Here is a 27,633-nt window from a genome sequence, read left to right on the forward strand (position 1 = left end):
TACAGAGTGAGGCATAACTGCTATTTTGAGGAGGGAATTGATCCCTTCATGGTTGCTGTGGCTAGTTTAGCATCTTGCCCACTGGCATCACCTCCCGCGCACATCACATTCACATAGTTTAGCGTGAATGTAAGCCTCAAAGATGCAAGCAATTGATTGTTACCTCTGATCACATAGCATCTGCATCCATCCTTCTGATGCAGCAGAATCTCTCACTGACACTCTAGCATTGCCATTCATATTTTCCTAAGATGTCAAACTTTTACAGGTTGTATAGAAAAATGGCAAGAAATTGGAGAGAGAAATACACACAGGTTGAGAATGATCTACAGATGGGTAGTATAGAGAGAGAGCAGAGAATGCTCTCTTATTATATCAGATGTCTGGCTATCCTAGAAAAATGAGAAATCACCTTCAAAAAAGTGTAGAGGCCCAGGAAAATATTTGTGTGAGGTACATTGATAGCCCTAGTTGTAATGTCAAACTTAACATATAGTTGAACATCCTTGCAAATTTGTGTTAGATTTTTGTGCAAATTATTGTTGTATGTAGTCTTTATGTAGGATCTGAGTGGGGCAAAATCAACAGTTCAGTCACCCTAAAGTGGGACCGTTATGAAATAAGTGGTAACTCACCAATTACCACCAGGCTGGTGCAGCTGATTTACTGTAAACAGCTTATTGGATGTAAAGCATATAAAGGATACTAAGAGTTTTCAGTGCGCATGTCTACACAAGGTACTACATTGCCATAGCATTGGCAGACAAAAACCAGGATGCCACAACTACTTCACCGTAGCCACAAGCGTCTAAAAATAACCGTGCAGCTAAATATAGTGCAGCTAAAAATAACCATATGCCACCGGCACGACGCAGTAACGGCTGTTACAATGGCGTCGTAGGGGCACATGTAGATACACCCATTGCTAGATGAATTGACCCAGCTCACTCTACTCTTTAATACTTCCTTAGTCACATTCAAACTTGGGCATCTATTGCTTTACTATGCGTGGAGACAGCACTTGTGGGAGAACTGAGAAAAGTGGAGAATCTAAGAGTCCAGAGACATAACTGATTTTTTTGTAGGGATTACAACTGATATTGTGGAGGAATTTGAAGGCAAGAATAGGAGCCTCAGGGTGGTAGGGTTGCCAACCCTCCTGGATTAGCTGGGAGTCTACTGGAATTGGCATCGGTGACTACTGAAAGGAATTTGGAAAATAGATATTGTGAACGAGTTGAACAGTACCGTTAATAACATTACGTCACATTGGGGGAAAAAAATCTCCCAGAGTTGCTTCAGTCAGAGTTGGCAACCCTAAGGTTCATAAAGGCTGTCAAGAAAAGGTATTTTGACCTGTGTCCGCATCAGCCCCCATAAGCTCAGGCTTAAAACCTGTTCAGGTATTTCATGGCAGTGTCCCTTTCAGTAATGTAGGGCACAACATGGTTTCCAGCTCAATTGTTTTCATACTTTCTACAGCTGCACATACTTTTTTGAAAAGTCTCATTTGCCCAATGAGCATTTTGCACCAGCCTTATGGCATTGGTGCAGGTACACAGGGTGGGAGGTACTGCAGTGATATAAAAAGTGACTTGCAGAGTCATTTCTGACTTGAAGCCATGCATACCACTCTTTTTCATACAGGTGGCGGATAGGTTTGTCCTAATGGAGCTATTTTGGTGCACAAAACACATAAAGGGCCTAATGGAAAACAAAGGATGCCCTCACTCCTATCAAACTGATTTAGGAGCAAGTTCTCGGAAGACTGACATTCTCTGTTTAGCCTCAGAATGCTTTCTGGGTAGCATCAGTAGAAGCTACACATACCACACTGCCAGTATGTCTCCTCTTTGTTCACATGGCCTGTCTACTGGGAAATTAATTTTGTACTGCACTTTCAGTCTTTGGCCTCTATACTAAGCCTGTCAAGAAAGCTCCCAGCTACAGTCGTGGTTTGAGCACAATCAAAAATTGCAATCATTTAAACTTTTTTGCCAAACCTTTCTTTGGAAAGCTTAGAAGGAAACCCCTTTCCAGACCCAGTTCTGGAGCCAACAGAGACTTTGGCTTGAGAACTGTGGTTCCAGGGAGATGTACTGTGCTGCATATTTTGCTGATTATTGTAGCAATACACACAAAAAACCCCCTAATATTATGCCAATTTTTGGCATTTTGGAGCTATACACCTTCATCTTGCTAACCAGATTGCTTTTGAGGTAATTAAAGTAATCAACAAATCCCGCATGCTCCAAGGAGTTGGTGTGCCAAACCAGTTTGATCAAGGATCCTTGGATTCCACACAGGACCTTGGACTTATCACCTAATTGCTCTGCCCTAGTGTACTCTCTTGTAAGTCAGCTTTGCCCATCTGTAAACAAGTGTGCTCTGATCAAGATCTCCTCACAGCAGGCCAGTTCTTTGGCCAGTGTAAATTAACATAGCATAGTTCAAGTGCAGCTATAGCAGGCTATTACCGAAGCTGAGTCTCTGACTCATTAATTGTAGAATAACTTTTTCTTGACTTTATTGGGAACTCTCAGAGCCGCAGCAAAATTGTAAATGTTGCCCTAAACTTTCTCCTCTGGTTTGGCTTCTTCCCGTATTTCCTTGCAATGGCTTATCCATCCTAAGGCCAGGTTCCCGAGGATCAAATTGGCACTTCCACCTCCTTTTATCCTCAAGGTCAAAAAGACATTCCTGACGCAGTGAGTCAGCAACTGCCATCCTAGCTCCAGAAAAGCCCTGCCTCTTTCATACCATCTGGAGCTTGATATATCCATGCTTGCCACTTAATTCAGTCCTTGGCTTGGATAATTAAATCTTTACTAATCAAATCACAAAATTAAAAATAAAACTTCCAGCATTTATTTTGATTGTTTTAGGCAGTTAGTTATTGGATTAAAAGACTCGCTGTTGCTAGTCCAAGTAATTGAATTACTTATTGCTTACTTATCACCAATGGCCAAAATACAGAGTAAGTTGAAAGAAAGGACTCTCAGGAAAGATAGGCATGATAATAGGAGCTATAACCAAATGTGGGGTTGTTCACACTTTGTCATTGACGTTAGCAATGCTGTCATGTTCTACAGAGACTGTTATCTATACACCTTGGTAATCATATGCCTAACCAACAAAAAAAGAATTCTTTCAATGAAGGGAACAATAATACATTTGAAGAAAGCTGTATAAAAATGCTTGCTTACATCATAAATCACCATGAGAGAGTTTGGGTGAAAGATGGTATAGTGGGGCAATTATTATCTATTTGTAAACTCTTTCTTTTCTAACACTTCTGGGTTATAACATAGATGCTCCGAGTAGCTGGATAGACGATGGCCTAACCATTGTTCAGTGCACCTCAACTTCTATCTCCCTAACAATTTACGTTAAATGTAATCACACCTGGCTTAAGTGTCACTCACTGACCTGTCATTGATTGTTTCCCCCCCACCCTTGTTTGTTCTTTGCCTGCATTATGTTTATGGGCTTACTCACGAATGCAGCGTTTCTTTTACTTTTTCTCCAAAGCCTAATAGCATGAAGCTAACATGAAGTCACATCACACACCCTACCGCAGAAGCATCACGTGACATGTATATGATGTGTTGCTCATCGTGGGGGAGCCAGTGAGAGGCTGTTTTCAATATGACATGCTGTCTAACGGGTCATAAAAACCACTTTTCTGAGTTGCTTATTAAAAATAGAAAGGGTATTGATTTCCCACCCTCCCATCATTCAACTGAATGATGTTATGGTGACACTTTTCTGTATCTTGGATTTGTGTCTTCTAGGGAAGGCCTGTACTATGTATGTGCTCAGGTTCCATGGGGCTCCTTTGTTGCTGATGAGATTAACAGAAGGTAGAAGGTGCCTGGGTTTGTTCCTTCTTTTTTTTTAGCTTGTCAGCAACAAGCCAAATGCCAGTATTTATGGGAATAAATTATGACTAAAATAATTTGCATTTAAAATGCAAATGAACAAAAGCATCAGTGAGGGGCCTTCTGCTTTCTTCCCGGTGCACAGGCGGGTACTGGCAGCAGCTCAGACCAGCAAGGCAGTCAGTATAAAATAAAGTTAATTGGACTTGCTGAAAAATCAAACAGGCTTGGCCTCACGCTAATACCCAAGTCTGTGATTTAATGTGACATTGGAGACGAAGGACTGGGAAGGTGCTGAATGACTGACTAAACCAATCAGCAGAGCTGTAAATTATGCTTCTGAGATTCCCAATGGCAGATTGAGAGGGTCCAATAAAATCACAAGGGTGAATAAAACCTAGCCTGGAAGCAATTTGTCAAGATTTCTAGGCTTACATCAATTAGAATTTAAGCTCCATTGTTCTCTCTCTCTCTCTCTCTTCCTCTCTCGCTCAAAATTTTCTATTTTAGCAGTATTTGAATGCCAACTTGAGAATGCAGATCTGTGCATGGGGAAAGCTACCTTACAACCAGTTTAACTGAGTGTTCTACCAAAATAGAAAAAATTAAATTGAGAAAACAGTGGCTGTCTGAACATAGCATTTTCTTGTCAAAGACCTGGATTTGTTTCTCAATCCAATATCATGATATCTGGGCCATTAGTTACTGTGAGAACAGTAGAGAGAACACTGTTGATCCCCTCTGCTGAAGGCAGGCAGTAGCAAAGAATCTGATCCCTGGTTCCTCTTAGGTGAAACATGATCACTGTAATGTAAGGAGCTTGAGGGAGGGAAAGTGGGATGAACCTTGTTAAACTCCCTCAAAACAGTTACCTCATTCAGTGTTTCAGGAAGGGAGGGTTGCTTCTAAGCAGTTATTTCTGCCACACCTCCTAAAAGTCTGCTGATTTCAGTTATTGGTCTACCTACTCATCAGTGGCAAATGGAAAATACAGCTGTATCTAGGAATGGAAACAGAACAAATATGTTAATAAAATCAAGATGTTTCCTCTCCTTATAGTATGTTCCTCCATGTGATAGATAAAAAGGGGACAATAAGGTGTTACTCTTGTAATAAAAAATGACCACAGTGTATTCACCCATTTAATATCTTGTCTCTCTGTTCTCTCTTTATAGCCATGTTACAGAAGATCGCTGTGTCCTCTGTGAGTAGAAAGATAGCAAACAGATGAATCTCCAACCGCTGCGCCAGTAATTGGTTTGTCATTATGGAGCACCACAACAGGGATGATATGGACTCAAAAGAGGAAAGTCCACAAGTATGGTCTGAATCTGCTGAGCAGGAGCAGAATACTGCTCAGGTGACTAGCTGCTCTGAGAACTCTCTGTAATGACTTTCTGTAGTTGGGCTTGCTTACAGGAGCTCAGCCAATGGGTAGTTTCTCTGAAGCCTGCCAGCTTCTGCTTCAAGAACTAAGCTTTCATTTAAGAAGTCTCAACCTGGCCATTATGTTTGCAAAGTTAAGCTTCAGAAAGCAGATGGAGTGGAAGTTAATGCTGTGCCTGAGTTTGCAAACAACCCAAAGAGAGAACTAAAATAAAACCTACCATCATTTAAATACCCACATTGTCCATGATTTCACTGCTGATACAAGCTAGGGGTGTGTGAAGGGGACCCTATTCAATTTGGATTTGGATTCGGCCTGAACTGGGGACAGTGATTTGATCTGTTGATTCGGATCACTGTCCCTGTTTCGATTTGGCTGAATTTGAATCTGACAATTCAATGCTGATTTGGTGAATCAGCGATACAGGCACAGCTTTTAAAAGTTTTTTCTACATACCTTGAGGTAGCAGGCGCAGCTTGTGATCACTGTGGTGCTGGGACAGATGGGGCGACCCACAGCAGCGCGGGGTGCTCTCCAAGGTGCTCAGCAGCCAACCCAGAAGTGAACTGGAACTACTTCCAGTCCACTTCCAGATCTGCCGGGGAGCATGCAGGCCCCCCACCCCCCGGCCCAGCAGTCAGCCGCAGGGGCATCCCAGGTGCCCCCCTAGACCAAGGATGCACCAATTGCCAAGCCAGGGGAGCACTGAGGGGGCCCCTCAGCATGCTCCCCAGTAGATCCAGAAGTGCTTCTAGTCTGCTTCTGGGTCTGCTGCCAAGCACGCTGGTGAGCCTCCCGTGCTTCTGTGGGATGCTGCATCTGTCCCAGCACTGCAGCGTTCAGAGTCCCTGCTACCTAGATGTATGTAGAAAAAATATTTAAAGCTGTGTCTATGTCCGAATCACTGAATCTGTCCAAATCTCTGAATTGATTCGGAGAGATTAAAGGGTCCTCTGATTCGATTTGGAGATTCGACCGCTGAACCGGGCCAAATCTCCACCGAATCTAATACCGAAGCTTTGCACAGCTCTAATACAAACATGTAGGAATGGGGACATAATATAAAGATTTGTACAATCTGCTGTTAGTGGCATCTCATTTTTGGCATCCTGCCTAGTAGGAGCTGAGGCTATAGGTGGATTACCACAACTCATTTTTCTCCTGCTCATTCTCTAGTTATAGCATAATGTTAATTGGAAAAGGGGATGATGGCAACAGAACTACAAAATCTGCAGTGACCTGTAGGGCCAAATCCTGCTTACCTTTTTTACACATAAATAAGAAAAGATTTTGGCCCACAATATTGATACACTGGATATTTGTGCAGTTAAATCTTTAGTTTATTGATGCTGAACTATGTGACTAGCTGTCCTGTTCTACCCGTGACAAGGTTCCATTTCAGATGTGAATGAAAATCTTCCCCATATATGAGTTACTATAATAAAACACTTTGGAGATCCCTGTGCATACATATCTTCCTGTTTATCTATATTCATAATAAAGTGAAATTTTAGTTTTTAATAATAGTGAATATCTAAGCTACTGTCTTTGTTAAATTATGTCAGGGTCAGGAAGATGTAAAATAGCATGTTCTTGCTATGCTTGTAATTTATTTAGGTCTTCTAGGTGAAAATAACATTTATTTAAAAGAACATGTTCAAGAATGGAGGAGGAATAACTTTTTTAAAAGTACTCAAGTAAAATTGCTTATTTCATGTTTTATCTTTTTTCCAATTCACTGTCGTTTTTTAAGATTTAAAACTTGATAAGATACAGTTATGCTGTTGGTTAGAGCAGGTTGGAGGATTAAAATGAAAATTTAAAAAGTTTATTGTAGCTCACTAAAGCATTTCTATTAATTTTAGCTTTCCTGAATAGTTTAGGTAATTTTTTGAGGCAATCTGGTATCTGCCCAAGATCATGAGCAAGTCCAAAGAATTTGGCTTTTCTAATTACTTGATTTTTTTGGACTTGAAGGAACCACACTTCTCTATGCTTAGGTTTCAGTACCCATTAAACATTATCTCTTGCACTTGGGAATTGTAAGGATTAACAGATACTTACACTGTGCCCTCTAAATGCATTGTATTATGTGCATTGTTATTAATAGGTTTTATAAGATATTTTGTGTAATCTACATTTAGCACCTATGCTAATGTAGTCAGTCTTTTCCTGGCTGGGGTAGGGGGAATCTCAAAAGACTAAGTAAAATTAAGCAGGCAAGGTTCTTTGGAGAGACATGATATCTTTTATTAGACCAACTAAATAGTTGGAACAAAATGTTCTTTTCAAGCTTGCAGGCACGAACACCCTTCTTTAGGCATAAGAAGACTCTGCTGGTGTTGTGTTGCCAGCAGAGTCTCCCTATGCTTGAGGAAGTACTATTTAGTTGGTCTAATAAAAGATATTGCATCTACCCAAAGAACCTTCTCTGCTCCTTAGACCAACACGGCTACAACCAACAACCCTGCAACATGGTAAATAAAATTTAATTACTTTATAGCATTTTATATTTACAAAACAAGATGTTATTTAAAACCGTGAAAATACAGTATCTGCATACAATCTGGCTAAAATATTTTGAAAAAGGATACTTAAAGTTAGATTTGTATTTAAGTGGCCCAGTTTACCCAAGTGCTGAACGTTCAGTTCAGGAAGTGAGTATTTTTTAGTTAGCAATCAGCCTGAGAATACCAGCTTATTGCAGATGGGCTGTTGAACAGCTAGGTGGAAGATAACCTTTTTTGTTCATTATCACCTTAGTTAGATTTGAACTGCTGTCCTGGGGATGTATTTCTTTAGCAATCTTAGGATTCATTACTAATACTTTTGATTATATTTTTCTTAATTAAACGGCCATATTTTCTACTAATACTCCATGGGCATGTTACAGGGAAACAATCAAACACATATCAGAGATGCAATGATATTACTGGAAGCATATCTACAGAGTTAATAATTTTTAGCCATTCAGCAAATAAGAACCAAATAGTTACTAACCAAATATAAGGCTAATTGAATGAACTATTAAAAATTCAGAAAGTTATATTAACATTTCAAGTATAGATTAGTTGTGTTTTGCAAATTTCAAAATGGAGAAGAATGATTTAAGAACTAGTTCAAGGAAGGCCCCAAATAACATCTCTAGTTAACATGCAGAGTGAAAAGGAAAAACAGTAATGTTTTTTATGTCCAGGTTTCTGCCTTGCTCATATTTACCTTAGACTTTCTGATCCAAATTTCACAATGATTTTTGGCTTGCTTTCATAATTGGCCGCCATTTGGATTCAAGAGGTTTTTTCATTGTCTGTCTGTTCATGGATGCTCAGACATAGGCATAAGTCTATAAATATGTATTTAAATGTCTTGTCTTACGTTTCTCTTCCAGGTGCACTTTGTCCCGGAAGGTGGAACAGTGGCACAGATTGTGTACAGTGATGATCAGGACCGTCCTCCACAGCAGGTGGTCTATACAGCAGATGGCACCTCCTACACCTCAGTGGACACCTCGGAGCACACACTTGTTTACATCCACCCTGTGGAAGCCACGCAGGCATGTGCAGTTGTGTATCCAGTCCCTTTTCCCCCTGTGCAGACTCTAAAAGGAAAAATATTTGTTCAGGATTAAAGCCATCTACTTTTGAAGCATTGTGATTATAGGATCGGAGGCAAACAGGGCTGGAAGGGACCTCACAAGGTCATCTAGTTCAGCCTCCTGCTCAAGGCAGGATTGTCCTAGTAAAATGTCTGTCCGGCCTGCTCTTGAAAATTTCCAAGGATGGAAATTCCTGTTCCCAAGCTATGATCACTCTCATAGTTGGAGAGTTCTTCCTGAAATTCAACCTAAATTTCCTTTGCTGCAGCTAGAGGCCATTGCTCCTAGTCCTCTCCCCTAAGGCCGCTGAGAAAAACGTATCTCCATCCCCTCTATAATCACCTTCCAGATAGTTGAAGACTGCTATCAAGTCCCCATTCAGTCTTCTCTTCTCCAGACTAAATAACCGTAGTTATTTCAGCCTTTCCTCCTAAGTCTTGCCTCCCAGACCCCTAATCATTTTTGTCACTCTGTGCTGGTCTCTCTCTAATTTGTCCACATCCTTCTTGAAGTGTGGGGCCCAAAACTGGACAGAGTACTCCAGGTAAGGTCTCATCAGTACTGAATAGAGAGGAAGAATCACCTCCCTTTGTTTGCAAGGTACGATCCAGGATGCTGTTGGCTTTTTTTTTTTTTTTTTGCAACTGTTGATTTATATTCAGTTTATGGCCCACTGTAACCCCTACATCATTCTCTCTAATACTGCATCGTAGCCATCCATTCCCCAGTCTATATTTCTGGATGTAATTATTCCATTCCAAGTTCAGGACTTTTCACTTGTCCATGTTGAATCTGATCTAACCGATTGCAGGCCATTCTTCCAGTTTGTCCAGGTAATTCTGGATCCTAGCCCTACCTTCCAAAGTGTCTATGACTCCATCCAACTTGGTGTCATCTGCAAATTTCATAGATTTCATAGACATTAGGGCTGGAAGGGACCTTGGGAGATCATCGAGTCCAGCCCCCTGCCCAAAGGGCAGGAAGTCAGCTGGGGTCATAGGATCCCAGCAAGATAAGCATCCAATTTACTCCTGAAGGTGTTCAATGTAGGTGCTTGAACCACTTCCGCTGGCAGACTGTTCCAGACCTTGGGGGGGCTCGGACAGTAAAGAAATTCTTCCTTATGTCCAGCCTGAAACGGTCTTGCAGGAGTTCGTGACCGTTCGACCTCGTCATCCCTTGGGGCGCTCTGGTGAGCAACCGTTCCCCCAGATCCTGGTGGTTACCCCTGATAAACTTGTAGGTGGCCATCAGATCACCCCTGAGCCTGCGCTTTTCCAGGCTAAAGAGTCCCATGGCTCTCAGCCTGTCATCGTAAGATCTGTTTTCCTGACCTCTGATCGTGCGTGTGGCTCTCCTCTAGACTGTCTCAAGCTTCTCCACATCCTTTTTGAATTGTGGAGCCCAAAACTGGACGCAGTACTCTAGCTGCGGCCTCACCGAGGCCGAGTACAAGGGGAGAATGATGTCCCAGGATTTGCGCGAGAAGCATCTATGGATGCAAGCCAGCGTTTTGGTCGCTTTACTAGCCGCAGCATCGCATTGCAGGCTCATGTTCATCTTGTGGTCAATGATGACCCCCAAGTCTCTTTCTTCTGTAGTGCTATCCAACGTAGCACTGCCGAGCCTATAAGGGTGCTGAAGGTTTTTCCTCCCAAGGTGGAGAACCTTGCATTTTTCGGTGTTAAACACCATGAGGTTCTCGTCCGCCCATTTGCTGAGCTTGTCCAGGTCAGCCTGGATCACCCGCCTGTCTTCTGGCGTGGATGCTTTGCCCCAAAGTTTGGTGTCATCGGCGAACTTGGCCAGTCCACTCCTGACTCCAGTGTCCACATCATTAATGAAGATGTTGAACAGTATGGGTCCCAGGACAGAGCCTTGAGGGACCCCACTGGTCACAGGGCACCATGATGAGTGACTGCCATCGATTACAACCCTCTGGGTCCGACCACAGAGCCAGTTTCCCAGCCAGCGGATCGTGGTGGAGCCAAGGCCACAACTGGGCAGTTTGGCCAAGAGGTGATCATGGCATACCAGATCAAAAGCTTTTTTGAAGTCAAGATATATGACATCAAGCTCTTCTCCCTTGTCCAGGTGATGGGTCACCTGGTCATAGAAGGAAATGAGATTGGTCAAATAAGACCTACCCACAACAAACCCGTGCTGGCTATCCCTTAGGATGTTAGCCTGGGCCAGTCCATCAAGGATGGCCTCCTTAATAAACTTTTCTAAGATCTTCCCCAGGATAGAAGTCAGGCTAATGGGCCTGTAGTTAGCCGGATCCACTCTCCTCCCTTTCTTGAAGATGGGCACCACATTGGCCTTCTTCCAGTCTTCGGGCACTACACCAGAGCGCCAGGAGTTTTCAAAGATCTGTGCCAGGGGCTGGGCTATGACGCTCGCCAGCTCCTTGAGTACCCTGGGGTGCAGGTTGTCAGGGCCAGCTGACTTGAATGTATCCAGCTTCTCAAGGTGTTCCTTCACGAGGTCAGCATTTATGGAGGGTAGGGGATCCCTGGATCTCCCTGTCCCATAGCAGGCATGGGCGTCCCATGGGACTGATGAAAGACTGATGCAAAGTACCTATTGAATAGGTTGGCTTTTTCCTGGGCGTCAGTTGTCAGTTGCCCCATCTGGTTTAGCAGGGGTCCAACATTGCCCTTGCTTTTCCTCCGGCTCCCCACATATCTGAAAAAGGACTTTTTGTTGTCCTTGATGCTTGAAGCTAGTTGGAGTTCAGTTGCAGCCTTGGCTTTCCTGGTTTGCTCCCTGCAGGACCAGACCAGCACAGAATAATCCTCCTTGGAGGTGAATCCCATCCCCCATCCTTTGTAGGCTCTCCTTTTTAGCCGCAGGAGGTCCGCTAGGTCCCTGGAGAGCCAGGAGGGCTGCTGTGTCCTCTTGCTGCCTTTCTTCCGTGTTGGAATAGATTTAGCTTGTGCATTGAGGATCGCTTCCTTGAGAAGCAACCACTCTTCTTGAACTCCCATCTCCCTGGGGTCACGGTCCCTGAGGGCCTGACCGACAAGCCTCTTGAGCTTGTCAAAGCTGGCTTTTCTGAAGTCAAGGACTTCTGTGTTGCTGACTGACTTGCCAGCTTTACGGCGGATGGTGAAGGTGATCAGCTCGTGGTCGCTGTCACCCAGCTTCCCATCGATCACTAGGTCGCTGATTAGGTCATCCCCCGTAGCCAGTACCAGGTCAAGCAGCGCTTTGCCTCTCGTTGGCCCATAGACTTCTTGAGTCAGGTAGAGGTCATCCACGCACGAGAGAAAGCTTTGCGACCGCTCAGATTTTGCTGAGTGATCTTCCCACGAGATGTCCGGGTAATTGAAGTCCCCCATGACAACCAAGGTCCTGGAGCAAGCGGCCTCAGTCAGTTCCCAGGCGAACTCCTGGTCAAGCTCGGGACTTTGAGCGGGAGGTCTGTAGTAGACTCCCACTGTTGTGTCCCCTGTGCCGTATTCCCCCTGAATTTTTACCCAGAGGGTCTCTAGCTGTCCATGCTGGTCGCCAACATCAGCTTGCAGGGAGATGTAGCTTTCCTTCACATAGAGAGCTACACCCCTGCCCCTTTTGTCAACACCATCCCTCCTGTACAGGGTATAGCCCTCTATACCCGTGGTCCAGTCATGGGTGGAGTCCCACCAGGTCTCCATTACCCCAGTGACGTCATAATTCTTTGCACTGAGCAGGAGGATGAGCTCGTCCTGCTTGTTACCCAGGCTCCTGGCATTAGTGTACAGGCAGGCAAGTGTGCCCTTGGGGGCTCTTGCCTTGCCCACAGATTATGCCAGGGCTGGGGCAGGGGTGGGCTCCCTTAAGTGACTTGGTCTGCTGGCTTTGCAAGGGCCGCTCAGCAGGCCAGCAGTGGCAGTAGTCCCCCCATCCCCCATTCACTAAGCATGCACTCAATACTGTCATCCAAACCATTAATGAAGATGTTAAACAGTACCAGACCTAGGATAGACCTCTGGAGAACTCCACTTGATACCTTCTCCCAGCTAGACGTTGAGCCATTGATGACTACTTGCTGAGCATGATGACTCGACCAGTTATATATCCATTAGGGCTATGCAAAGCTACAGTCCCTGATTCAGTTCAGTGGAGATTTGGCCCAGTTGGGTGACCGAATCTCCAAATCCAATTTGAATCCGAGGACCCGTTAATCTCTCCGAATTGGATCGGAACACTCCTAATTGATTTGGAAAGATTCGGAGATTCGGACATAGACACAGCTTTAAATGTTTTTTCTGTGTAGCAGGGGCTGCGATGCTGGGGCACGTGGAGTGTCCCACAGAAGCACTGGGGGCTCCCCAGCGTGCTTGGCAGCAGACCCGGAAGTGAACCAGAAGCACTGGGGGGTGGTCCCCTGGTTTGGTGACTGGTGCTTCCTGGGTTACAGGGGGAGGGGTGCCCAGCGCGCTCCCCAGCACACCTGGAAGTGGACCGGAACTACTTCCAGTCCACTTCTGGGTTTGCCACTGAGTATGCGGAGGGCACTCCTGTGGGATGCTCCATGCACCCCAGCATCGCAGCATCACAAGCTGCGTCGGTACCTCTAGGTATGTAGAAAAATTTTTTAAAGCTGTGTCTATGTCTGAATCGCTGATTCTCCAAATCAGCATTGAATCTTCAGACTCGGATTTAGCCGAATTAAATCAGGGACACTGATCCAAATCAACAAATCGAGTCAGTGTCCCTGATTTGGGCCAAATCTGAATCAAATAGGGCCTGTTTTGCACATCCCTAATATCCACATTGCAGTGCTTTCATCTAGTCTCTATTTCCTTTGGTTGATAATGAGAATGTTATGGAACACAGTGTCAAAATTCTGCTAAAGCCAAGGTATATCGCGGCCACTACTCTGCCCCCAATTCACAGAGCCTGTCACCTTATCAGGGAATCGGGTTGGTCAGGCACAACTTGCTTGGTGACTCCATTCTGACTGTTCCCTAATGCCACCCCCAGTGCTCCTTCCTGCCCATAGCAGGGGGTCGGACTAGATGATCTGTCTAGGTCCCTTTCGACTCATTGATTCTATGGTTCCTGATCACTTTGTTCTCTCAGTGCTTCACAATAGATTCCTTGAGGATCTACTTCATGATCTTTCCAGGTACTGAGGTCAGGCTGACTGGTCTGTAATTCCTCCTTCCCGTTCATAAAACTGGGCACTATATTTGCCCTTTTCCAATCATCTGGAACTTCACCCAACGTCCACAAGTTCTCAAAGAGGACAGCTAATGGCTCTGAAATTACTGCAGTCAATTCTTTCATTACCCTAGGGTGCATCCCATTTAGTCCTTTTGAACTGAAAGCATCTAGTTTCTCTAAGTAATCCCTAACTTGTTCTGCCATTACTCTAGGCTGTTTGTCTTCCTTCTCTCTCTCCTGCCAAGTGTACTTGTCATCTGATAGCTGTCCTATTTGTGAAGACTGAAGTAAAAGAGGCATTAACTGCTTTAGCCTTTTCTGCATCAACTGTAAACTAGATTGCCTTCTGCTGTCTGTAAGAAAATTGTGATTTCTTTGGTCTTCCTCTTACTTTTGACATGCTTGTAGAATCCCTTTTTATGATCTTTTATGTCCCTTGGCAGTGGCATCTCAGATCATACCTTGGCCTTTCCAAGTTTCTCCCTACATGGCCATGCAATACTTTGATATTTTTCCCTAGTACTATGAACACATTTTTTGTTGGATTCATTTTTGAGTTTCAGCTCACTGAAGAGATTGCTGTCTAGCCAGCTTGGCCTCCTGTTCCGCTTCCCATTCTTCTGTTGCATTGCTCCTATGCCCTTTAAAGGTCCTCCTCACCTGACCAACTCACCTGGACCCCCTACCCCTCACACTTGCTTCCCAGGGAATCCTGCCCAGCAATTCCCTGAGTTTGCTAAAGTTTTCTTTTCTGAAAGTTCATTTTCTTTATTCTGCTGTTCTCTTTCCTTTTTCCCCTTAGGATCTTGAACTCTGTCATTTCATGGTTGCTATTACACAAGTTGCCTTACACCTTCACATTCTCAACAAAGGCCTACCTGTTTGTAAGCAGCAAATCAAGAAGAGCTTTCCCCCTACTTGCCCTGTCTGTCAGTTGTATCAAAAAATATCCCCAATGCACTCCAAAAAAATTCCTGGACTGCTTGTGCATTTATGATAGTGTGATGATTACAGGTTTCTCTTGCCAGCCACGGTTTTGCCAACCACAGTTTTGAGTATCCACACTTAATATTGTATATACCATTTTGACTACCATAGTATATAGTTTCGAGTAACCACGGTTTTCCGTGGCTACGCACCTGCCACTTTTCCCATAAGCCTTTTGTCTTGCCAACCATGGTTTTGCTAACCAAAGGAACTTTTAAAAACTTAACCCCAGCAGTTGGCAAGGGAAACCTGTATTAGCTGGGCATAACCACGTAGCCCTTGGTAAATAGGGAGTTCATAATATTTATTTGAAACAAATGTGGCAATCCAGAGATGATGAGGCTTTAAAGGATGCTGGTCTGGCAATTTCACTTTGGTTCAGCTGGCCTGTAACTGAATCAAAGGCGTTCTTAAAATGCTGATGATTGTTATAGATGCTGCACCTCACTTACCTTCCATAAAATTGTACCATGAATATTTAGGAATGGGAAGAAGTGCTGCTTAATTTATGCTTTTTCTGGAAGTGGGTTCCTTTATTTGCACAGCCAGTTCTTGAAATTAATGATGATAGTAACAATATACTCTGCACTTGTATAACACTTCTTTTTAGAGGGCCTCAAGAAAGCATGGGATTTAATCTTGCAGTTTTTGGTCAGACAAAACTATTGTTTTTAGAGGGATGCCTTTTGTCTTGAATAATTGTTAAATTAAATAGCTAATAACTGCTGCCCCAGCAGTCTATATGAAGTGCATGAATGTGTATGTGCATGTATGTATCTCTCTCTGTCTATATGTAATAATACTGAGAGAATAGATTTTGTCAAGAGCTGTTAGTCAGCCCTTTGCTGATGTTGCAAGGTTAATATCTATACCTTTAAAGGCCTGTATTTGATACGTGGCTCAATGCTGGCATTGTGTTCTGCTCCATGTTCTCTATACAGCATATAGCTCCCAACTACTAAATGTATGATTTCACGGACTGGGCTATGGATCCCATCCAGATTCTGCAAGAAGTGGGGATGGTGATTCAGTGGGTGGCTCTGTGTATTATGGAAACAATGCTGGAGGTATCATCTCTCAGTTTTTAGATTAAAAACTGCCATCCTGACCACTTGTAGTCATGAAAGATTTCATGGCAAATTCAGTGTGAGATTGGTTTGATATCTGATGCATCTTCTTTTCCCTAGCGGTTTTCAGTTGAATACAGCATTGTTTACTTCCTGCCATCAGCAGTAATGTAATGTTACTGAGCACCATCAAATAACTGTTGTATTTCATCCCAGAAGGATTGCATTTTAAAATGGGCAAAGTGACTTCTATACATAACATCAATAAAGCCTTTAAAGCCCTTTTGGTATGCAGATGAAAGGTGCTAGATAAATGAGAGATCAGTATTTTTTTATGGAAAAGTCGCTAGAGTGTCATTTTAATTTCTCTATATATAGGCTCATTGGGGTAAGTTGAATACAGCTGCCATGGCAATAAGCATTTTAGAAACTTCACAAACTCAATAATTCTTGTATAGGTTGCTTCTCAGCAGGGGAGTAATTCATCTTGTGTGAGCTGGGAATAAACTATCCTAAGGCCAGTTTGATAAGCCTTTTTCACTTTGTCTAGACTCTGTTTACAGATCCGTCCCAAGTGGCTTACGTCCAGCAAGATGCCACAACGCAGCAGGTAAGAAGCACCTTTTTCTATTAAATCATGAGTACCATAATAAGGAAACTGAGAAGCAGTGCAAAGAGACACTTATGGGTGTATATTCTATTATAAGACTTTGAGATTTGTCCAAAGGAGATTGTGTTCTTTCTCAGTTATTCACCAGCAGCACAATAATCACAAGCAGCCAATCCTGGAGTAATAAGCCAGGGCTAGCATGTCCAACATGTTTATGATTGGAGAAAAAACATTTTAACAAAGTGTGTTTAATTTTGAGCTTTAAAGGAATTTTGTTACTAAAATCCTGATTCTCTTTTTCCCTAACATGATGGATATTGTGTCCTTTGAAACTGTGTGTCAGTTTCTTGGGGTTTTTAACATAATTACAGGTATGTGAGGGTCTTCATATAGGGTCTCATCCAAAAGCCATTAAAGTGAATTGGAGTTCACTGTTGCCAGTAGACCGAAACTGTGAACTGGGCTCTGATATTCTTTATAACCATCAATGATTGGCTCCCGGGTCTTATACGCATATTACAGATGTCCTTGACTTGCACACTCGTGTGGAATTGAGTAGAAGCAGCATGGAATTAAGGACTATGGTTGTGAAGTCTGGATGATGAAGAAGAAAATATAGGATGGGTGGCAGGGAATTGTTCTTTATTGTATCTAATATGTCTGTAGAGATGGGATGTTGAGGAAATGTTAAGAAAATATGGATCCTTTCATTTCTAGGTCACTGGTTCAAACTCATCTCTGGTTGATAGTGACCTTAAATCATCATCATTTGCTAGGTGTTTAGTGGCCTGTGTGAAATGAAAATGGTTGGTCTCAATTTGTTCCACAATATAGAAGTGAGCTTTAACATTGATGTTAATTTGTAATCCTCTTGATGTTCTCAGGGAGGGAAGAAAGATTGAGTAGACACAGAGAATAAACTTCCCTATATTAGAAGAAAATCCTTCAAATTGGAGTTGAGTCACGTTGGCAGAGAGCAATTTGAGAGGAGCTTGCTGTGTTGGTCTCCGTACCTGTTATGGTTAGAAAGCTTCAGTGTTCTGAGTTGTCCATTAGGCAGTTCTCACCAGACTAGATTTGTGTTTTAAAAAAAAAAAGTAAAGCCCACATGTACTCCTGCCTCTTAAATCAGTGCCCTTTTAGCAGCCTTTTAACAGTAAACATGGGATCAAACTTAAGATCCTAACCCTTATGCACACTGTGCAAGTTTTGTACTTAAAACACTAGCAGAGAGTGCTGGCTTCTGTCATCACACCTGCGGTATCTCTTGATAATGACAGGACATGCCACCTAGGGCCTAAATACTTTATCTCTGTGTCCCCAGCCCTTCCATCAAAGGTTCATTTCACACCAGCACCCACAGCATTTCCAAGGCAGGGATTTCTAGTTTGTTTGGGAATTGTTGTCATATCATTAGGGCAGCAGCGATTTTTTTTATGTAGACATTTCCTGTAAGAAATCCCTGAACTAATCAGTTGTTAAAACAATAAATAATTATGTACGGTACATTTATGTTTTGACGTCTGATATATGTAGGAGGTGGTACTGTGATATATATGGACACAAGCTTTATATGAGGTTCTCATTGATGGCTGTTCTGGAGGCCTGCAGTTAAATACTGATGCCTTTTACATTGCAATTTGGCATTAGGAATAGCAATACCAGACAGTGCACTTCAGCCGTTGTTCTGGCTGTTTCCTAGTCAGTGCTGTTCCCCACAGTCTTCTGTAGTCATCATTGTAAAGCAGTCTCATAAATTGCATCAGTTAAACCAAAAACAACAACCAACTCCAAATTATTTTAATATACAAATTCCTAATAGGTTTGGTTCCCTGAACCTGTATTTCCCAGGCACCTGGGGAGCTGGACTAATTTACCAGTCACTAATATAGCAGCCAGTACTTTTATTCACTTGTGCCCAACTTGTCCACAGTGGAGCCTGGGCTGCTTTCTAGAGCAGAACTAGAGATAGAAGACTGATGCTTTTATGTGGAGGGTGGGTCTCTCCCGCTCTGTCACCCCCTGATTGCATTGTGTGTGTGTGTGTGTGTGTGTTTTATTTGATTATTATTTAGCCTTCCCAAAGCTTTCTATAGGTGGACAAGGGCTTATGTCTCAGTGTGAAAACTGCTTATGCAATTATTTGCAAAAGCCAACACTACTGCAGTGTTAAGGTGAAAAATCCAGATAGCCCAATGGTGCCCAGGATGTAAACAGACAGAAGAATAGAATTATCAATTCCATAGATAATAGAATTCAGGACTCAAAAGTAAAGACAGATCATTTCTGGTAATGTTACCTCAGATACATTAACCTGCTACATTGTGCTATGGTTGAAGTAAATCAATATACTCAATACTGTAAATTAAGATTTTTGCTACTATAACAAGGAGTAATACTGGGAACTAATGTTACAGATGTGCAATGTGACCACATGGGGAAGTAGATAAAAATAACTTTAAAATTTTCTGGTGCGTAATTGCGCAACTGTAATCTTGTAATCCTTATTTATATCACTGGTAGGTTTTAGAAAAAGAAACGGAGAAAAACAGAGGAGGTGTATTTTTTGCAATGGAAAACTGAAAGAGAGGAAAAAGTATAGATATGGGAAGAACCAAAGTAAAACCAAAGTCCACAGTTCATTAGTCTGAACAGGAATCAACCAGCTAAGGGCATTAAACCTTCTTGTTTCTTGCATAGTTATAATCCCAGACCATACCGACATAAAGTTAAAACTAAAAACTGGAAATGAAAAATTCCAAAGCAGCAATATTTCAATGTGGAGTGAAAGCTCCACATCCCCTTTTCCTCTGAAATCTGGAGTGTGTGGAGCTTTGTTCAAGACCATAATTTTTTTTTTTTTTTTTTAAGTGCACTTTTTTGTGTAGCATAGAGTTCCAGGAAACTTTGCATGCAGGGCATTGCCCGTATGTAAGTGACTGATGGAAATGACGCAGTGCTAAAATGAGTGCCTATAATTTTAGGTAACTGTGCTCTTGCCTGCTGCTGCTCAGAGCATGAATCCCACCAACCTCTCCGTGCTCGGCAACGTTGCCGAATCCCCACAGCAAATGGCTCTGGAGCAGGGTCCACAAGCAGATAGAGTAAGTTGCTAGGCACTCTTGTCTTTTAAATGTAAACGTACTCTCATTTCATTGCTCCGTTGAAACAGATGACCAAATATGTTTGAGTGATATGCAAAGAAATGCAAAAAGTTTTAGTGCAGGTTTTGAAAGTGTATTACAGTCTCGCCATATAATGTGGGGATTTTAGGGAAGATGATTTGTTCAACGTGCAGTGAAAGCTATTCTTTGAATTCTTCTCTCATCTATAAACACTTGAAAGTATTTCTCCAAGATCTGAAATCTTAAATTTAGCAAAAGGTAATTCCTACTGCTATATATGGCCAGAATCCTCTGGTCTTTTTGTTAGTCCCCTGCTAAGACAGGTTTTACCTTTTATAATGTTTCTTATTCTTTTTCCTGAGATACCTGTTTGGGATGTGGGGTATTTTGTATAGCATTTACATTTGCTTTCTACACAGGGGCAAAGTAAAATTACACACACATTCTGAAATCCCATAACTGTCTTTCATATCCTATATTATAGGTGTTTGATTTTGATTATCTCCTGCCTTATTGAATTCTGAATGTGTGCTTGGTGGATTGTTTTCACTTTTTTATGGTAGGAGGGCAAAATCATTGGTCAAAATATTCAGTGCTCACAATTAATAAATTAAAATAGAGGACTGAGACCCTAGATAAGTTCTTCAAACATAAATGGGGAGAGAAATTTGTTTAATTGCAAAGACCCTCTGTGAGGATTCAGCATTTTTTTGACTTGACGTATCCTTCTGAAAAGTCACTATTTTCTCTAGTCGAGTTGATATCGTCACAGAGCCCTTCCCAGCAAGGGTCAACACAGCATTGGCAGTGAAACATTACAGGGCACAGGACATCAACAGTCATAAACTGTGGTTTCACTCTCCCTCACTTTGCTTGTTTACCAAAGGAAACAAAGCATAGAGTAGACTGTCAAGAACTTCATTTTTTTTGCCTTTGTAACTGAGACGATTGTGTGGTGGTAAGCATACATTCACTGTTGTTGGAAGATTGGCCTAAGTTTGTGTTTTGAACTCTTTCCTCAGGCATCATTACCGGTGCATAACCAGGTGTTACCTCCTATGGAGGCAGTGGATGGTTCTGATCCTTTGGCACCTCTTCAGACCCAAATGGAAACAAAGGAGGAAGATGAGGAGGAGGAGGAAGAGGATGAAGAAGATGGGGATGACACCGACATGGATGAATGGGATCCAGATCCACCTAGACCTTTTGATCCCAATGATCTGTGTAAGAATAAGTGGAAGTATTTAGCATATAGGCTTCTTCCTGTCCCTGTTCATTTGGGTTTTCCATTCAGCCACTTGGTAAGCAGACTATTTGTGGCTTTAGTTATCATAACCGGCACCCCGAATTGCATTCAGAAACATGTATGCTAATGCCACCTTATTCTCTCTAAATTGGAACAGTTAATGTGTTCTGAATTAGCTGGAGCCTTTGAGTTGCCTTCTGGAGGCAAGTGCACTGTTTCTTTAGAAGCAGAGCAGGAAGCTTTGTTTATATATTTTGTTTAAAGATGAAAGCCCTCTATATTTCAAAGTAGAGACAGCCCATTGGCCTGAGTGCTGTAGTACCTAAGGCTGTTCCTGGCAAGTACAACAGTGAGATAATATCTTGTGCCTAAGTGTCTTTCCTGTGCTGGTAGAAGGGAATTTATGACCCATAGTCATGTTCTCTTTTGACTTTGTGTCGCAGGGTGTGAAGAGTGTAATAACGCACATCCCTCAGTATGTCCAAAACATGGACCCCTGCACCCAATCCCAAACCGGCCAGTGCTGACCAGAGCAAGAGCCAGCCTCCCTCTGGTGCTGTACATAGACAGGTTCTTGGGGGGAGTATTTTCTAAAAGACGCATTCCCAAGCGCACGCAGTTTGGACCTGTGGAGGGACCTCTCGTCAGACAAACTGAACTGAAAGACTGCTACATTCATTTAAAGGTTAGTCATGCATGTGTGTGTGTGTGTGTAACAGTCCAAGTGCCTAGTTTTTTTCATGTATTTAAATCTACAGCGCTGATTTTATTGACAGTATTTTTCTGACATTCTTATCTTATGCCGGTGCAGCAGTTCCCAAAATTGTACAGCCAGAGAACCACGTAGGTAGCTACAAGCAGATACAAAGCGTTCCTGGTAGGCCTCCTGATACTATGGTGTTGTGACTTATCTATATCTCAACACCAGGTAGTACGACTCTCAAAGAAAAGCAGAGGCTCAACACAGACACCCTGTCCTACTGACAGAGTGAAAATCTTGGCTCTTGCTGCAGTACCTCCTTGGAGAAGCTGTAGTTGTTGGAACAGATTGTTAAAGGCTCTCATTTCTGCATTATGTAACCGCTGCAGAACATTAACTACTGTGTTTTGATTTTTCCTCTCCTTGTGCCCAAGGTGTCTCTTGATAAAGGTGACAGAAAAGACCGGGATTTACAAGAGGACCTGTGGTTTGAACTGTCCAGTGAGGCTTTATGTAATTGGATGATGTTTGTGCGGCCAGCCCAAAACCACCTGGAACAGAACCTTGTGGCCTACCAATATGGCCATCACATTTACTATACAACGATTAAGAACGTAGAGCCCAAACAGGAACTCAAAGTATGTAACTGTTTACACTTTGTAGTTCATTTTTACTGTGAGAAAAAATGTAAATTGAATTGTACAATATATTCCAAATGCCCAGCATAGCTGTGATCCCACCTACACTAAAGATTTAAGCTGTACTGCCATCATGTTCCTTGACTTGGTTGTAATTATGGAATAGACAAGACCTTTATCATTATGGTTTATTGTTCTGGGATAATAAGGGCAATCTGCCTTGATAATGCATATTGGGGTCTGAATCAAGCATTTTGAACTCAGTTGAAAGACTCTTGTTTAACTAGCAGGCTTTGGATCAGACCCTTAATGAGGAAGTCTAACAAAAAAGTATGCGAAGATCTGTCTCCTGCTTTTTACTTGTAGCAGCCATTTCTTATACTCCATTGTTTATATCCTAACTTGATCTTCAGCCACTTATAGCTGTCTTTCTTTTCTCGTTAGCCCCACACTTACATGAATATGACTGGCTGCCTCTGTAACAAGTTATCTGTACATGAATGTGACCTCTTCAGCCTGCTTTCTTGTGACTTTTGAAGCTTAGAAAGAACATATGGAATCTAGTTTTTGATGCTTCTGATTAAGAACATTGTGACTTACTTCTGAATTACTTTTTTAATTCAGGTGCGCTCAGACTGGGGCAATTGAGAAAGACAACTTTAATTATAAATGTCCAGTTTGATGACTGGCAGAGTAACAAAAAGTCGCATTGCTTTTGTCTGGCATTTTCTGGGTCTCTTCTGTCCAAGCACAGGAATTTCATTATGTTTATTTACACCAGTACATAAACCCATGTAGACACTTTATTTTAAGTAGAACCATTTCTTATTTCACTTCAAAGTTATACCTAATCATTTAACATGTGTCAGTAGAAGCCAGAGGATTCATTATGAAAGCAGTAAAGGTGTCTGTGTGCACCCACCTGTCCTGAGAGGTGTGAGTTCATCCCTGCTCTTGGGTAGTGTTGAAAGCTGCCTCCTGTTGGCCCAGCTGTAAATGGTACCTGATTGTTCAGGCTGGGGACTCAGAGGTGTCTGGACATGATATTAGTCACGTCTATTCCTTGTGTACTTTTGGTTATAGAAGCTGGCTTGCCTCAACCACACTAGCCTGACTGATCTCTCACGTTTGACTTGACTTGACTAGAAGTCTGGATTGTACCAGTTTTCCAATTGTTTAACTAAAACAGTTTTAAATCAAACTTTAGTTAAAATTTATAGATTTCATAGACATTAGGGCTGGAAGGGACCTCGGGAGATCATCGAGTCCAGCCCCCTGCCCAAAGGGCAGGAAGTCAGCTGGGGTCATAGGATCCCAGCAAGATAAGCATCCACTTTACTCTTGAAGGTGTTCAATGTAGGTGCTTGAACCACCTCCGCTGGCAGACTGTTCCAGACCTTGGGGGCTCGGACAGTAAAGAAATTCTTTCTTATGTCCAGCCTGAAACGGTCTTGCAGGAGTTTGTGACCGTTCGACCTCGTCATCCCTTGGGGCACTCTGGTGAACAAACGTTCCCGCGGATCCTGGTGGTCACCCTTGAAAAATTTATAGGTGGCCATCATTTATGTATAGACAAACCATTAATCTCATTCCCTTCATTAGATGTGTCATTTGGGGTTTAAATCAGGCTAATAATGGAAAGTGAGTTTCTTCAGCACCATCATGTTTTTTTTCTTTCAGCTAGATTGGATTTTCATCATTGGTGTAGGTAATCAGTTGCATGTAAGGATGGAGCTAGGAGGATCATTTAGCAGAAGCTGTGGGAACCCTTGCATTGCTTGACGGACGGAGACACCGGTGTTGTTAATGAGCTGTTGGTTTCCCTTTAACCATAAATATATGTCCTCTTATTGAGGTTCTTGGAGAACAATACATGTTCACGAATGGCTCCATCAGCGGGTCAGGAGTGTAATTTTTGCCACTGCAATAAGCAGGCTTAACCCCATAGCAATTTTCTGTCTTGCTTACTGTAATTTCTTCCTCTGTCAACTTCTTAAATTTCTGTTTTCTAAATGAAGTGGGAACCAGACAGTTGAAGCCTAACAGGTGTTGTTGTCCCCCCTCCCCCAGGAAAGAGGACCACATTGATTCAAACAGCTATTACCTTAGCAAATTTTAAATGAGTCTTCACAGGCTATACACACCTATGCTCAAATACACATACAAGTTCTGTATTGGCATCCTTTAAGGTCATATAGACAGATTAACAAGATTAATCTAACTTCTTTGTAGAGGTAACAGTATGTGAGATGAAGAGTCATATTAGGAACTGTACCTTAAAATTAAATGGGTGTATTATGTAAGCAGTTCTGTTTTACTCCCCAGTGGGGGCACACTGAACTCAGCAGGGCTTATTATCAAGGTTAGAGGAGCAAAAGAGTTACTAGTTCAGCTGAGAAGCTCCAAGGAATGAGACTTCAAGCCTCCAATTAATTTCCCTTTAGTCTGGGTTCATTTAAGAAAATGTCTTTTTGCCTTACGTGTTTGCTCCAGGTGTGGTATGCTGCCTCCTATGCAGAGTTTGTGAACCAGAAGATCCATGACATATCTGAAGAGGAGAGGAAAGGTAATTGGGTGCTTTGTTTTTCCCCTCATCTGTGTGGCTGTGTTGCTGTTTTCCAAAAGAAGGTGGCTAAGTTTATCACCTATCATTGCATTCTACATGCAAAATTCTCATTGGATCTGAAGAGGAATTGACTTGTTTTAGGCCCATGATGCTGGATCCTCCATTTGTTATTACATGTGCTAACATAAGGATAATTCAACTTTCTGCATCAGGGCTTTGGTTAATTTGCAGAGGGTAAGAATGGAATTTTCTTTTGTGTACCTGGATATATTACTGAGTATTGTAACTCTGTTTAACCAGATGCAAAGGGAATGATTTTTGATGGTCACTTCATTCAACTTTAATTTCTGCATATTTTGGCTTCTAAGTTTTAATGATTTATTTGACACTTCCATTAGGTATTTACAAATGCAACTTAACATAGGAAATTTGTTAGGAGGACTTGGGGCCAATGTCACTATTTAATAAATTTCTTCTTTTCATTACAAATGTTCCTCAGTCCCATTCATTGTTACCCTTGTCTTTGTACAATTAGCTGGGCTCACACTGTAGTTCAGGGGTGGTCAGGGTGAAGCTTGTAAACCAGTTCGAATTGTGTAGCATGTTCTTCCGTTGGGGCGTGAGAATGTGGCCCAGAGAGGACAAGAGGGCCTGGAGAAAATATAAGATATAAATTAGTGGTGACTGAATGGCTGCTATTGCTACTTCCAACTTATAACAGTTCTTCGAGACCAAGAGAAGAATTGGCCGTGTTATGAGTGCAATCGTCGCTTTATGAGTTCAGAGCAGCTCCAGCAGCACCTCAACTCCCATGATGAGAAGCTGGACTTTTTTAGCAGGTATTTATTGTTAAGCAGAAGCTGTTTCCCAAAGCTCAGTATTTCATGTACTGCTTGTAGGCAATGATGATAGGTGAATCTCAAAAGGCTTTGCTTTATTATGATTCATGTAGAACTGTAAATGCATGTGATGCCTTGCAGAACTACTAAAAGAAAGTGCCCCTGCTGAAATGAGCTCACAGTCCAATTTGGACAAATATGGTACAGTGCATTAAAAGGCTCAAGAAGCAGAGAGACATTGTTGGGGTGGTGATGTGTCTAGAATACTGTACAAAATACCTGGTTTATATGAGGGGGCAGTAGGAGTGAAATTCTACCCCACTGAAGCCAGTGCAAGTTTCACCACAGATTTCAACATGGCCAGGATTTTAGGAATTTGAAGATGTATTGGAATCTCCAGGCATCTTGGACATACAGGTTTAGTCTAGAAATCACAAGAGGATGATTTTCCTGATGATATTTTTGTCTTATCAACTTGTTAAAACCTTGTTTCTTTGGCATTTGTTTCATACAGCTGGAAATGTTTTCCAGGATGCAAATAGTGTAGGCTGTTAGAAGGAAGAGGGCTACTTTTGGCTGCCATCGTAAAGACTCACGGGGAGCCAGTAGTCTTATTGCTTGTCTTTATGATTCTTCATATACTGAAATATATTTCCTTAGCACAGGCTTTTATTTCCAGGAGAAGATGAGATAAAGTTCCATTAATCTGAGCGCTAGTTTTTGCTGCCAACGTTCCTTCAGGTTTTGTGATATACTTTAGGTCATTATTACTGAACTAGGTGGTTTAACAATGATTGCTTAGAACAAAGATGCTGGAAATGAGTGGAATCCAAATCCATTTCCTCCTTCTCTAACCTGGAGCACTGTATGTTCTGCAGAGCAAGAGGCAGAGGTCGTGGACGAGGAAAGCGGCGGTTTGGACCAGGCAGACGGCCAGGGCGCCCTCCCAAATTCATGCGCATGGAAGTAACCAGTGAAAACGGGGAAAAGTGTGAAGAAGGAACACAGGTATACATGGGGAAGGATAGGAGGCTGGCATCATTTCTGATGTAACCCCTTTGTTAACAAAAGTAGGCTCAGATTCGCTATGTTCCACCAATGGAAGCCAAGGGTCAGAAAGGACTTCTGATTTATAGCTGTGTAACAGAGACCAGAATGAGGCTCTTCCTTTTTATTATTCTGGCAATGAAACTTCAGCCAGAAGAGAGCAAAGTAATTTGTTTCTATGAAATAAGTTGCATTTCTACAGCACCTTTTCATCCTGAAGCACTTCATCCATCAATGAAGTACAGTTATGGGATAAAACATGACAGCTGCTTAATAGTACCATAATATTGTCCACACCCCCTACACAGTAGTATAGGGGGTATTGTGTAAAGGTCACCTTGAGTTGAAACTACAGTGGGAATGTAGGTAAGTAGCAGAATTTGTCTTTGACATAAGGGCCCCATCTGTACTCTGGATATTTTTGCTGATGTAATACTGTTAATTAGGGTGTGCTTATTTACAGTGCTTTAATCCTGGTTAAAATCCAGGGGACAGATATTATTTTCCCTACGACATGCCTAAGGCACCTTAGTTTGGTCCTGTTCTTCCCTGTTTGAGTCCCTGAAAAGTCCTTAATGTAAAAAATGACTGGGTCCTCCTCCTCCTTGCTGTTTTTTGTGCCTTACTCTTAAACCTAAGATGGAAAAAAGTTGTTGTACCATGCTTTCAGAAACTCTAGCAGGGTAGAAGAAGATCACACACAGGTACCTAAGTACTGGTTAGACATCTGATAGGAGGAATGGGATCTGGTCCCTAATGTAGGCACAAGTTATACAAGCAGAAAGCAAGGC

At 42.3% G+C, this 27,633-nt stretch overlaps 1 protein-coding gene across 4 annotated transcripts in view; it reads left to right on the forward strand.

The window, feature by feature from the left end:
- Positions 1–27,633, forward strand: part of PRDM10 (PR/SET domain 10) — a 69,302-nt gene that overhangs the window by 9,852 nt on the left and 31,817 nt on the right. For 3 of the 4 annotated variants that reach the window (XM_090027573.1, XM_090027574.1, XM_090027575.1), the window contains exons 2-11: positions 5,057–5,241; positions 8,657–8,821; positions 16,622–16,681; positions 19,666–19,785; positions 20,829–21,030; positions 21,496–21,737; positions 22,187–22,390; positions 24,884–24,956; positions 25,678–25,795; positions 26,674–26,803. In XM_090027573.1, coding sequence (XP_089883699.1) covers positions 5,149–5,241; positions 8,657–8,821; positions 16,622–16,681; positions 19,666–19,785; positions 20,829–21,030; positions 21,496–21,737; positions 22,187–22,390; positions 24,884–24,956; positions 25,678–25,795; positions 26,674–26,803 — 1,407 coding nt within the window. In that variant the 5' untranslated portion in view covers positions 5,057–5,148. The remainder of the gene's footprint in view (positions 1–5,056; positions 5,242–8,656; positions 8,822–16,621; positions 16,682–19,665; positions 19,786–20,828; positions 21,031–21,495; positions 21,738–22,186; positions 22,391–24,883; positions 24,957–25,677; positions 25,796–26,673; positions 26,804–27,633) is intronic. The other variant, XM_090027576.1, reaches the window with a different exon arrangement.

The sequence above is a fragment of the Crocodylus siamensis genome, chromosome 14 (assembly GCF_052110815.1).
Source record: "Crocodylus siamensis isolate JL-2025a chromosome 14, ASM5211081v1, whole genome shotgun sequence".
In the NCBI taxonomy this organism is placed as follows: Eukaryota; Metazoa; Chordata; order Crocodylia; family Crocodylidae; genus Crocodylus; species Crocodylus siamensis.